At 38.3% G+C, this 14,063-nt stretch overlaps 1 protein-coding gene across 2 annotated transcripts in view; it reads right to left on the bottom strand.

The window, feature by feature from the left end:
* zgc:154058 (Transmembrane protein 150A-like) overlaps nt 1-14,063 on the bottom strand; it is a 46,745-nt gene that overhangs the window by 25,824 nt on the left and 6,858 nt on the right. For both annotated transcript variants that reach the window (XM_062995114.1, XM_062995113.1), the window contains 2 exons: nt 13,331-13,378; nt 9,878-9,964 (listed from right to left, as the gene is read on the bottom strand). In XM_062995114.1, coding sequence (XP_062851184.1) covers nt 9,878-9,964; nt 13,331-13,378 — 135 coding nt within the window. The remainder of the gene's footprint in view (nt 1-9,877; nt 9,965-13,330; nt 13,379-14,063) is intronic.

Genomic DNA, 14,063 nt, shown 5'->3' on the forward strand with positions numbered 1-14,063 from the left:
ACTGGCTATATTTGGTGTCCTACTGACACTATCCAACAGGGCTCTCGAGAATTGGATGCCATAGTCTTTGCACTGCTGCATGCGAGACGAAGAATTCTTAATAGTTGGAAGTTTCACTCTCCCCTTCTTATTCCCTATGGCCAAGAGTTATTTTTGTCTTGCGCCTTAAGACAATCCTGTTTAGTTTGAGGGATTCTTTCTTATAAATTTCTTATAAATTCTTTGTTATAAATTTATTGTTTTCTTCAAGTCTTCCAACAGTTTCCTGTGGAGGATCCACTTCCCTCTTAACCCCCTCCTCTGCCCCACCTTTTTAAAAATGTGTTGTGTTTATTTTTCTCTTTTTTTCTTTCTTTGCTGTAATTACATGGTTGGTTGTTGGTCTGTATAAGCTTGATTTCATGTTGTGAGACATTTAAAAAGCATTAAAAAACAACTAGACGACCCACAAGACTTTTGAGATAATATTCTGTGGCCTGATAAGTCAAAGGTGGAGCTTCTTGGAAGACATGGGTGTTATAACATATCTTACATAAACACCATATTGCACCTTAAGAACCCCATACCAACAGTTAACCATGGTGGCGATAGTGTGATAATCTGGGGCTGCTTTGCTTTAGCAGGACCTGCACAATTTGTCATAATTGATGGAACCACGAATTCTTCTCCCAGAAAAACCTGAAAGGAAATGTCTGCTAGTCAGTTTGTGACTGGGCAGTTGGGTTATGCAGCAAGATCCGAAGGACACAAGCAAGTCCAGCTTTAAATGCTCAAAAAGAAACAAAATTGAAGTTTTAAGTGGCCTGACTTAAATGTAAAAAAAAAACTGGAAGTTCCGGCTCTAAAACCCTCTAACGTATCAAAGTTATCACAAACATCTGATTGCAGTTACTGACAAGGGTGGCACAACAAGTTATTAGGTTTAGGAGGCATTTCAGTAAATTCAATTATTATTTAGATATCTGCATTTTGTGTTTACTCTAGTTGTCTTCATCTTATATTAAACTTAGTTGGAACATCTGAAATAATTAAATGTGACAAGCTGGTAAAAAATAGGAGAAATTGGGACAGTAACAGCACTGTAAAAATGCATTCAAATTACAAGTTACAACAATGAAATTATGCACCTGGTCTGTGGTTGCAATACAATGTACAGTAATGAAACTACACATACAGTGTATCACAAAAGTGAGTACACCCCTCACATTTCTGCAGATATTTAAGTATATCTTTTCATGGGACAACACTGACAAAATGACACTTTGACACAATGAAAAGTAGTCTGTGTGCAGCTTATATAACAGTGTAAATTTATTCTTCCCTCAAAATAACTCAATATACAGCCATTAATGTCTAAACCACCGGCAACAAAAGTGAGTACACCCCTTAGTGAAAGTTCCTGAAGTGTCAATATTTTGTGTGGCCACCATTATTTCCCAGAACAGCCTTAACTCTCCTGGGCATGGAGTTTACCAGAGCTTCACAGGTTGCCACTGGAATGCTTTTCCACTCCTCCATGACGACATCACGGAGCTGGCGGATATTCGAGACTTTGCGCTCCTCCACCTTCCGCTTGAGGATGCCCCAAAGATGTTCTATTGGGTTTAGGTCTGGAGACATGCTTGGCCAGTCCATCACCTTTACCCTCAGCCTCTTCAATAAAGCAGTGGTCGTCTTAGAGGTGTGTTTGGGGTCATTATCATGCTGGAACACTGCCCTGCGACCCAGTTTCCGGAGGGAGGGGATCATGCTCTGCTTCAGTATTTCACAGTACATATCGGAGTTCATGTGTCCCTCAATGAAATGTAACTCCCCAACACCTGCTGCACTCATGCAGCCCCAGACCATGGCATTCCCACCACCATGCTTGACTGTAGGCATGACACACTTATCTTTGTACTCCTCACCTGATTGCCGCCACACATGCTTGAGACCATCTGAACCAAATAAATTAATCTTGGTCTCATCAGACCATAGGAAATGGTTCCAGTAATCCATGTCCTTTGTTGACATGTCTTCAGCAAACTGTTTGAGGGCTTTTTTGTGTAGAGACTTCAGAAGAGGCTTCCTTCTGGGGTGACAGCCATGCAGACCAATTTGATGTAGTGTGCGGCGTATGGTCTGTGCACTGACAGGCTGACCCCCCACCTTTTCAATCTCTGCAGCAATGCTGACAGCACTCCTGCGCCTATCTTTCAAAGACAGCAGTTGGATGTGACGCTGAGCACGTGCACTCAGCTTCTTTGGACAACCAACGCGAGGTCTGTTTTGAGTGGACCCTGCTCTTTTAAAACGCTGGATGATCTTGGCCACTGTGCTGCAGCTCAGTTTCAGGGTGTTGGCAATCTTCTTGTAGCCTTGGCCATCTTCATGTAGCACAACAATTCGTCTTTTAAGATCCTCAGAGAGTTTTTTGCCATGAGGTGCCATGTTGGAACTTTCAGTGACCAGTATGAGAGAGTTTGAGAGCTGTACTACTAAATTGAACACACCTGCTCCCTATGCACACCTGAGACCTAGTAACACTAACAAATCACATGACATTTTGGAGGGAAAATGACAAGCAGTGCTCAATTTGGACATTTAGGGGTGTAGTCTCTTAGGGGTGTACTCACTTTTGTTGCCGGCTGTTTAGACATTAATGGCTGTATATTGAGTTATTTTGAGGGAAGAATAAATTTACACTGTTATATAAGCTGCACACAGACTACTTTTCATTGTGTCAAAGTGTCATTTTGTCAGTGTTGTCCCATGAAAAGATATACTTAAATATCTGCAGAAATGTGAGGGGTGTACTCACTTTTGTGATACACTGTACATTCAAGCAGAGTGGAACTGCCTATGACCAAAGATAATCTAATATATTCTAAAAAATAATATTTTAAAAGTGAGCAGTTCTGATTCTATCTACTTATAATTTGACCATCAACATGTTGACAAATACAAATCTAGCAAATCTAGCAAATATATCCTTCATTACTGCCTATTTAATCTGTGTTGGAATGTGAAGGGTTAAATTAAAGAAGCCCCTTTGTCTCCCTATCAGAATTTTGCCACTTCTGCTGTTGCTGGAAAAAATGTTGGTGATTGCTATTAATTTACACAGGGCCAAGCAAGAGTTATTCAATGAGAGACTAATTTCAAATAACAGTAAATGTGACCAATAATATCTTTCCTCTAAATGGGTGGGTTTTGTTATTGCTGACTTTATGAAAAGTTCCGTCTGCCATGTGGATACGGGTGCAACAACAGAATTGTTAATAGCTATGGTTCTACACAAACACATTTAAATGTAACCCTAACAATTTTGTTCAGGTTGTAACTCTCTTTCTTTCTCTCTCTCTCTTTCTCTGTGCAGTTTGCTCGTTGTATTTCTTAGGCTCTATTGTCTTAATTCTGGTTTCTTAACTTTTGTAGCACATTAGGAAATGACTCAGTAGGCTAGGCTTTCCTTCTTTACTTTCTACAACATTCTAGTTCCATTGTTATTCGTAAGAGTACTTACTTTCTTTATTTAAAACTAAGTAAACTGTTTCCTTGTTCCTGTTGTAGTGGTTACAGAAAGCCTGGTATGGATGGAATGTTACTTATTCAGAACAGTCATGTCCTGTATGAATGCTCAGCTACAGAAAAGGGTATTTCTTTTGTAATAAGCTTATTCTGTGCAGTTTTCCCTTCGTTATTTCTATTTGTGTCCACAGGTCATGCTAGGCACACACTATAAATAGGCTACACATGAGATATGGGTCAGATAAAAGTCTTCTTTGGTCTCTAGTGTGCTCGATTGGGCCTTACACAATGTCTGGACACCAGACACTTAAACACTTCACTACACATCTGTGCCGAGCAGCAGATATGATGAGAAACTAAAATAACAGACACCCGTTCTTTCGTTCACACACACCCACAATAACAGCAGCCTTGTCTACAATGATAAACCAAGTTACTTGGCCTAATTTACACTCCTAATTAAACCATTTTAAAGCACTTCATCAACCCCCATTCCGAATAGTACACAGGCCTATAATTCTTCAAATATAAGATTAGCAGTACTATTTAGGACAGTATACATCGCTAATGGTATCGTATAATGCACTACAAACGTTAAGGCGACAGCTATACACACACTTTTATCATTAGTCATTATATCACCCAGCTCAGTATAGTATCACTATATCACTCATTCTAAAAACCAACCCTCATTAAGTAAAGTAAAAGCCTTCTATATCTGTAATTAATTTGTTATTATTTGTTTTCTTTTTTGGCTTCTTCTGTATTTAGTGGTCACCACAGTAGATAATTCTGGTCTGCATACCTGATTTGGCAGGTTTTTTTTGCCAGATGCCCTTGCTGACACAACCCTACTTATTTTTATCAGGGCTTGACATATCACCACTGACAGAACAATTACAAGTGCACCTCACTATGGCTAGGCTGCTCACCCATCAACACTAACCCTATCCCACAACCACCCCCCAGCACCCGATATTGCCAATCATGTTTGTGTTCTGTGTAGACACCCAATCAGCCGATAGCACTGCTGTGATTTAAACCTCAGATCTCAGCGTTTGTGGGCTAGCATATTTTACTGCTGCACCACCCAAGCGTCCCATAAGTTTAACTGTAATATCCAGTTTTATGATAACTCCTCTTATCATACTTCATTGTAAAATTCAGGCTATAGTGACCAGAAAAATCTCTAAGATGTCACACTGACACCAAGATGCAAAAAACACAGCACAATGAACTATCCAAGAATACTTCTCTGATCCTGATCTCTCTTTCCCACACACTCTCCATTACAATGGTATGTTACACTATATGGCCAAAAGTATATGGACATCCCCTTTCAAAAACAAAATGTATTAAAATAGACTGACCCCTATGTGATCTTTTCAGCGACTGAAATTGTGCCCTGTCTGTCAAAAAAGAATTTGTATGGCTGGACAAGGACGTTAGTCAAGAAAACCTTAACTGATGGTTCAGTTCATTCCAGAGCTGTTTACTAAGGCTGAGGTCAGGGTTCTGTGCAGGCCACTGGAGTTTCTTTAATCCAAGCTTTTTTCATGTCTTTTCATGACAGCGGCAAAGTCATGCTGGAACAGGAAATTGCCTTCCTTAAATTGTTTGTGCAAAGTTAAAAATCATATAATTTCCTTCATATAACTGATTTTTACAACTGTTAGTAACTGTTGTGACTGAAACAGAGGAATTAAATAATTAGAAGGGGTGTCCTAATACTTCTGTCTATATAGTGTATGTCAAAATGAAAAAAATAAAGAGGAAGCAACACAGGAGGAAAAGCAGAAAAGAAAAAGCATTAAAGCAGAAGTATGTATTTAAAAAGAACAATAGTGGATTGAGCCGTTACTGTGTGAAAGGACGTGAAGTAACAGAAATGGTATATGTGGAAATAATACATTTATTCACAATACTGTACATTCAAGGCCCAGGAAAATTCAACTGATCTCACACCTACCCTCATTACACTAAGCAAAACCCATGAACATGCTAATAAAAAATGCCCCCAAGTCCTACTGCCTAGAAAAACATCCTAGAACAACTACCTGCTAAAAAAAATAATGTTAGTGACAAACAAGATTTAGGATTTACTTTTTTTGTGTATTTATATTTACACTATTTGACAAACTCTGTTTTTCCACAGCACAGAAGTCTACTTTGGCTGCATCCCAAACCACATGCAATTTTACTAAAAGGTATGTGAAATTAATGCACTGCCAATGTTCTTTCTAATCGGTTTGTTGCGATGAGTACATGAACTTGAACACTGATTATCAGATTAGTTTACAGATTCTCGTAGTTCAGGTTCTGAATATTTAATTATTCAGATAAACATCATACTTTGACTATCTAATCTGATTAAAGCCAGGCTCAAATTATGAGTAATGCCAATAATATAATTGGACTTCTGCTCAGTAATCGGGTTATTAAACTCATGTTCAAGGCTGTTCTAATTACTTTCAAATTTCTATAACAGAATATTTGTAAGGAAACAAACTGTGTTCTATGGAAGTTCTATGAAGTTTTTAGTAGGGCATTTAAATTGTATATAAAAAGTAAATGGTGGCACAATTCGTAGTGAACTACTACCTAATTTAAGATTGTGCCTCAGTAGAGGATGCAAAAAAGATTGCTGCTTTCACAAACAAAAAATAAAAGAAACATTTAACAGAAAAACTCATTACATACTTATAACAATGAAATTATTGTGTTTAGAAACTACACTAACGTTTCTAGAATTGGGGTTTGCATATTAAAGCACAAGTTTTTTGTAATTCTTAGATAGTTTTGATCAGACCTAAAAATCAGACGTAAATAAATGAACAACATACAGTGTATCACAAAAGTGAGTACACCCCTCACATTTCTGCAGATATTTAAGTATATCTTTTCATGGGACAACACTGACAAAATGACACTTTGACACAATGAAAAGTAGTCTGTGTGCAGCTTATATAACAGTGTAAATTTATTCTTCCCTCAAAATAACTCAATATACAGCCATTAATGTCTAAACCACCGGCAACAAAAGTGAGTACACCCCTTAGTGAAAGTTCCTGAAGTGTCAATATTTTGTGTGGCCACCATTATTTCCCAGAACTGCCTTAACTCTCCTGGGCATGGAGTTTACCAGAGCTTCACAGGTTGCCACTGGAATGCTTTTCCACTCCTCCATGACGACATCACGGAGCTGGCGGATATTCGAGACTTTGCGCTCCTCCACCTTCCGCTTGAGGATGCCCCAAAGATGTTCTATTGGGTTTAGGTCTGGAGACATGCTTGGCCAGTCCATCACCTTTACCCTCAGCCTCTTCAATAAAGCAGTGGTCGTCCTAGAGGTGTGTTTGGGGTCATTATCATGCTGGAACACTGCCCTGCGACCCAGTTTCCGGAGGGAGGGGATCATGCTCTGCTTCAGTATTTCACAGTACATATTGGAGTTCATGTGTCCCTCAATGAAATGTAACTCCCCAACACCTGCTGCACTCATGCAGCCCCAGACCATGGCATTCCCACCACCATGCTTGACTGTAGGCATGACACACTTATCTTTGTACTCCTCAAATGATTGCCGCCACACATGCTTGAGACCATCTGAACCAAACAAATTAATCTTGGTCTCATCAGACCATAGGACATGGTTCCAGTAATCCATGTCCTTTGTTGACATGTCTTCAGCAAACTGTTTGCGGGCTTTCTTGTGTAGAGACTTCAGAAGAGGCTTCCTTCTGGGGTGACAGCCATGCAGACCAATTTGATGTAGTGTGCGGCATATGGTCTGAGCCCTGACAGGCTGACCCCCCACCTTTTCAATCTCTGCAGCAATGCTGACAGCACTCCTGCGCCTATCTTTCAAAGACAGCAGTTGGATGTGACGCTGAGCACGTGCACTCAGCTTCTTTGGACGACCAACGCGAGGTCTGTTCTGAGTGGACCCTGCTCTTTTAAAACGCTGGATGATCTTGGCCACTGTGCTGCAGCTCAGTTTCAGGGTGTTGGCAATCTTCTTGTAGCCTTGGCCATCTTCATGTAGCGCAACAATTCGTCTTTTAAGATCCTCAGAGAGTTCTTTGCCATGAGGTGCCATGTTGGAACTTTCCGTGACCAGTATGAGAGAGTGTGAGAGCTGTACTACTAAATTGAACACACCTGCTCCCTATGCACACCTGAGACCTAGTAACACTAACGAGTCACATGACATTTTGGAGGGAAAATGACAAGCAGTGCTCAATTTGGACATTTAGGGGTGTAGTCTCTTAGGGGTGTACTCACTTTTGTTGCCGGTGGTTTAGACATTAATGGCTGTATATTGAGTTATTTTGAGGGAAGAATACATTTACACTGTTATATAAGCTGCACACAGACTACTTTTCATTGTGTCAAAGTGTCATTTTGTCAGTGTTGTCCCATGAAAAGATATACTTAAATATCTGCAGAAATGTGAGTGGTGTACTCACTTTTGTGATACACTGTACATGCCATATAACAGGATTGTTTCTCTTTTTTTGACGGGAGTGCCATTTCTTTACATTTCTGCAAGTCTTGATTTACATGTGTGCGAGTGTATCCAGCTTCACCGTAATGTGTCGGCAAACAGAACTGAATGTAATTGATAGAGACGGTCGAGTTTTTAACAAGACATGAACTTCTGAAGTATTTATTTACTGAAGTCAGATGTAAAGCTGTTTAAGGATCACAATTTAGTTTTTAAATTTCTGTTATGGTACTAAACAGAGAAATATAAGAACATGAAGGATGCAGAGCGTCACATCTGAAGCTTCGCTAACTAAACTGCAAAAGCAACAAGGACTTTATTTATAAAGTTTAACACAGTTAAACACAGTGAAGTAGTCAGGACCAGCTTTGTGATTTTAAAAAGAATATCCAACAATAACAAAGCACAGAAAAACAGCAAATGAGGTAATTAGCCAAACAAACAAAATAGCAAAAAACTTTGTGTAAGTTTAAAAAGCTTCACATTTTGTTCACATTTGTTTTTGAGAAATTAGTTGATTAAATAGTAAAATAATGTTGATGTTTTTACTCTGCCTACTTCTCATTTCCTGTTTGTAACATCTAAACAGTAACAGATTATCAGAACGGTACAATGTACTGCTTTTTATAAAGAGATAAAATTAGAATTAAATTCGCCCAATTGGTCCAGCCCTCCACAACAGTCCTGGTTTCTTATGTGGCCCCTTGGAAAATGTAATTGCCCACCCCTGGTTTTGATTGTACAAATTATATAATGTTCTTAATTTATAATCATTTGAGCTAGTTTGCTGTGCTGCCATTATCACTAGCTACTGATATAAACTATTATTAAATATGCAGTTTAAGTATTTTTAATTAAAGGGCACATGCAGATTTAGATACACAATCTGGTATGAACTGACATATAATGAAACAAAATTTTGTTTTATGTGTCCCACCACCAAGGAATAGCCAATCATGTATGTCTTGGTGCCCAGCAAGCTGACAGCACCTGCTGAGAGTCAAACACAGATCCCTGAAATGGTGGGCTAGCGTAATAGACCACTGTGCCACTTCGACACCTTCATTCAATAATCTCTCCTTTACTTGAACTGTCATTTTAAACAGTATTTTTTGCAAGGAAAGTGTTAGCACCTCTGGTCTTTAGTATGTTTATAAAATAAGCAGAAGTACGCACTATGCAATTTAGGATGCAGCCCCAAAACACCCAAATTAGCAGGCTAACTACTGTTAACCTAATTTGCATTAACCATAAGTAAAAATTACTGTGGCATTTACTAGTGATATCTTTTATAGTAGGTAAACATGTTAAATAAATGATAATAATAAAACAATTTTCTGTAACATTAATTTGCAAGTTTTCATGTTCACCCTCATCCTGTAACAATCTGAATCAATCACTGTGACATTACTGGTGTGAAGACTAATTTAACCACCAAAATGTTAATCATTTAACCAAGAGGACTATTTTATTTTTAACTGCATTTAGTTTATTTTGTAAGACTTGAACAACCAGCAGTAGTGTTCAGCATATTTCACAACAGAGTCATTCAAAGAATGCTGATGCAAAAGAATTAAGACAAATGTGGGTGTGACAACTGAAATTCATGCTGCTTGTGTTCTCATTTAATAACAACCCAAGAAACATGCGATCATTTCCTGAAAAAAATCCCACTGCATTCATTCAGCAGAACCAGAAAGTAACAGCAGATTCCTGAATGGTGCACCTTTCTTCACAGAAACAGCTGGCAAATATATGCGTGGGCAGACATTCAGCTCATTCAACAGAAGCCTGTTCTAATTAGCTAACTCTTTCCCATCTTCAAAGGCAGAATGGAAATTTATAAAGAACATGACAGACCTGATAAGTGGCACGCTGTCCAGAGTACAGCATAATACTGGTCCCCTCTGCACAGACAAATCCTCTTCACAGGACTGATTATACATCCTGAAACAGAAACATCAAAAGTCAGAGAAGTGTAATCAGTGCTGATTTTACCATTGACTGAGCGTGACTAGGTGGCATAACTATTTATAAAATAATAAAACCCTTAAAGTACATTTTTACATGTAATTTTCACCACCACTTTGTTCAGGATAGAGCTGTGATGGGTCCGTTTTCTCTATAAACACTGGGTGCAAGGCAGGAATACCCTGGACATGGCGCCAATCCATGGCAGGGCTTTGGCAAGGCTTAAAAAACAAAAAGGACACATTTAAAAACTGCTAGACTTGCACACCTCATATAAGGTCAGCCAGCATTCATGTTTCCAATATTAGAAAAAAAACTAATGATAGGACAGCTGCAGAGCAAAAACTGTGGCTAACCAAGAGGGAACATAAAAGCTGAATCATTTTTTGGACTGATCGAATCAACAGTAAAACATTTTGAATTATTATTTGTCCTGTTACATCTTGCATAAAGCTAACACAGCATTCCACAGTTGGAACATCATACCAACAGTCAAACATTGTGCTGAAAGTGTGATAGCATAGAGATGCCTTGCCGCCTCAGAGCCTGGGCAACTTGCCATAATATATGAAAGCATAAATTTTGCACATTACTGAAAAATTCTAGAGGAGGATATCTGGTTATCAGCCCATAATCTAAATCCCAAGCAAAAGTGAGTTAAGCAACAAGACAACCATTCAAAACATGCTTAAGGAGGCAGTTCACGCTCAAAAGCCATCCAGTGTGCTTGTTAATGTTGTTTTTGTTTGTTTTGGAATTGTCATTAGGATTCTGTTACATTTTTATTTAACATATCAACCTTAATATATCGTTTGACAGAAATACATTTTAGTCTATAATGATTAAGCCATTGCTTTTCTGTCATGTCTAACATGTTTACAAAGAGACAGTTACATTTATCTAACCTGCCTGTCTATCTTTAAACCACTCACTTTAAATAATCATTACAAACAAAAAAAGCTACACAGCATCAATTTCTAACCAAGTTTATACATGCAACAATTTAACCCAATTCAATCAGCAGCTGGAAAATACTTATCCACACAAATCTAGCATTAAACAACCTTAATGTTGACCTGTATTCATTTTAAAACATGAATGGAATTGATATTGTCTACACATTTGATAGCTGCAACCTATTCCAAAAAAGTTTGGACGATGTCATGTTTACCATTTTGTTACATCTAGGGATGCATCAATACCATTTTTTCCCAACCGAGTACGAGTACAAGTACATGTATTTTAGTACTCGCCGATACCGATACCTATTTAGAATGATGCAATCTGGAGCATTATGGAATAGTGTAGTTTTTAGTGTAAAATAGTGCAGTGGAACAGTTGCTTGGGTTGCCATCACTAATTGTATAAAAAAAATAAAAACACCGCACAGACATCATTGAGAAAGCTTCTGACAAGCTAACGTTAACGTTCATTAATAAACGCACGTAATTAACGTTGTGCACATCATACATGCGATGCGATTCTGCTGATTGAAATATTTACTTTAAAAGGATAATACAGTCCGATCCCATCTGAGCCGATTCTATCAGCACATACATTCGTGGTTCACCTCGGTAAATCGTAAACGACTCTGAGTCGGCTCCCGCTCTGTGGTAATAACCAGTATAATTAAGCCTGAGCTTTATAATGTAAGCGAGTCACACAAAATGTTCTGTAGTAGTTGGTGTTTATTTACAACCGCATCATTTATTATAACAGTAAACACGGAGAGATGACTGAGAAAGGAAGCTTAAAATGAGTCGACTCCTGAATCACTTGTATCGACACTGTGAACAGAGTATTGAACACAAACACGTCCTATAACAGCGGTCGCTGCTTTTGTAACCGGTTATCTTCGCTGTTAGCTCTATTTTGAAGGTTTATTTTTTTTTTTCAAACGGAACTAAATAACATTAAACGTGCGTGTGAGCGTGGTCAGTGAGAATAATTCAATCTGTCTCCCGTGGGTGAAAAATAAATTGCTTTAGTTTTAGAAGTAAAAGAATCTCGTAATGTCACGTCCCCCGGTCAGGCACGCGCGCCCCACAGGTTGAAAATCCCTGCGTTAACGCAGCAACGTGCACTAGGCACAAGGTATCGGAGGTTTAGTATCGGAGCCTCGTTTGCGAGTGCGAGTACGAGTTAATAAGCGCGGTATCGGGCTAATACCCGATACTAGTATCCGTAAGTTACATCACATTCTCATTGTTGCTTGATAAAACACTTCAACTGTTTAGGGTCTCTGTTAATGTACTGGCACTTCATATTGAGCCACATGTTTGTAATGAGAGACTGGACTGCAGGCAGGAAACTCTAGTACCTGCACTCACTTTCTACAAAGCCAAGTTGCAGAAGGTGGTTGGTGATGTTTGTTTTGCTGAAACAAGACGGGACGACCCTAAAAAGACTTCATTGAAAGTGGCAGCATGTTTCTCCAAAATCCATACATACATTTCTCCAAAATACATACATTAGCAATAATTGTAGTTTCACAGATGGTAGTTTAATAGTAGTTTCCATTGGCAGTAACACACTCCTATACCTCGGCTTTCTCTCTTACTGTTCTTTCTTCTTAAATCATTGTAACAAATACTTCTTTAATGAGGTCATGTTCTGTTAGAAATTCTGTTGTAATTTTAGGATAATATGGCAAAATAAATACAATCAATTCATTTGTTTGTGTGATTTCTCTTTGTGCATATAAATAGCGGTAGTTAACCATACTAATTAGACAAAGTCACATAAAAAGCTCTTTAAAGACGTCAGTAAGCATCATAGATTTTTAAAAAAATGACCAAAATCACCACCTTAAAAGCACAGCCAAAACTTCTTGCTGATCACATGAACATTATTCATTCACATAAAAGCAACAGCTTGGGGGAATCCCCTTTGCACAAAGGTCTGACTTTGAACACTTTTAAAATCAGTTAGAACACTGATTTCGAGCCAGGTCTTCTGCCTAAGTTCACAAATCCTCATTTTTCTGAATGGGCACAAATTTCCATACACAGCACAGACTTCTTGTGGACAATCTTGTGGAGCTTGTTACAGTCAGGTGGTCAGGTGTACACATACTGTACACATAGTGTAACAGTGTCAACTGTAGGAGTATAGCAAACCTTTGACTATAACTGTAATACTATGATAACATATTCAAATTCCTGTGCAGTAGTTTGTGATGAACTTTATATGGTTAAATTTAGACACTTTTAAAGTTAATGGCTTATTTGAGATCCACATAAAACGTTTAAATGAACAACGAATACGTTTCACTGCATCAAACTTTCATTAAACATCAAGCAATTGCACAAAGTGAATTTAAATGTAAGGTCAAAGGCTTACCAGTTCTCCACAGGACACACATGTTGATTATACACAGCCATGGCATATCTGTAAAAGATCCAGTAAATTAATAAAACAGACTGTTTGTATTACCAATAGGAAAAATAAATAATATGTGTAATTGTGTATTAGCTATGTGCGTTTTAACAGATAATGATGGGTATATGTACAGTACGTTTGCATTTTATAGTTCTAAGAGTTCTAACATTTTGTATGTTATCAGTAGAAATCTGCTACTGCTATACGCATAAAAAAAATCTACACAAACACTAAAATACGTGTTGGATATGTTGGATACAATAAACAGTAGAATGTCAGTTTTACATATAGGTTAAATCGACAAACTTAAACAGCTGCATGCATACAAAGCCATAAAGCCATGACTAAGCACTCAAATCTCATATTAAAATACCAGGTTGTTTCTAGCTATATGATTGTTAATACAGGTGCACTGGGATGGTGCAGCTGTAAATTGTGCTAGCTACAGCTGGGATCCAGGGTTTGAATCCCCATCGGTGCTGGCTATGTCGGTTGAATGGTTGCCATGCCGCAAGATGGCTTGGCATCCTGCATGTATTATTGCATTGCACGCAGTGGTTCAGAAAAAGCCGGACCTGCCACAACCCTGACCAGGATAAATCAGTGGTACTACATGGAAATGACTTAAAAATTAATGATAGTTAATGCTGTCAGATTTGTTAAATCATAGTAAAATATAGACATTATTGCTTCA

Source organism: Trichomycterus rosablanca, chromosome 5 (assembly GCF_030014385.1).
Source record: "Trichomycterus rosablanca isolate fTriRos1 chromosome 5, fTriRos1.hap1, whole genome shotgun sequence".
Classification (NCBI taxonomy): domain Eukaryota; kingdom Metazoa; phylum Chordata; class Actinopteri; order Siluriformes; family Trichomycteridae; genus Trichomycterus; species Trichomycterus rosablanca.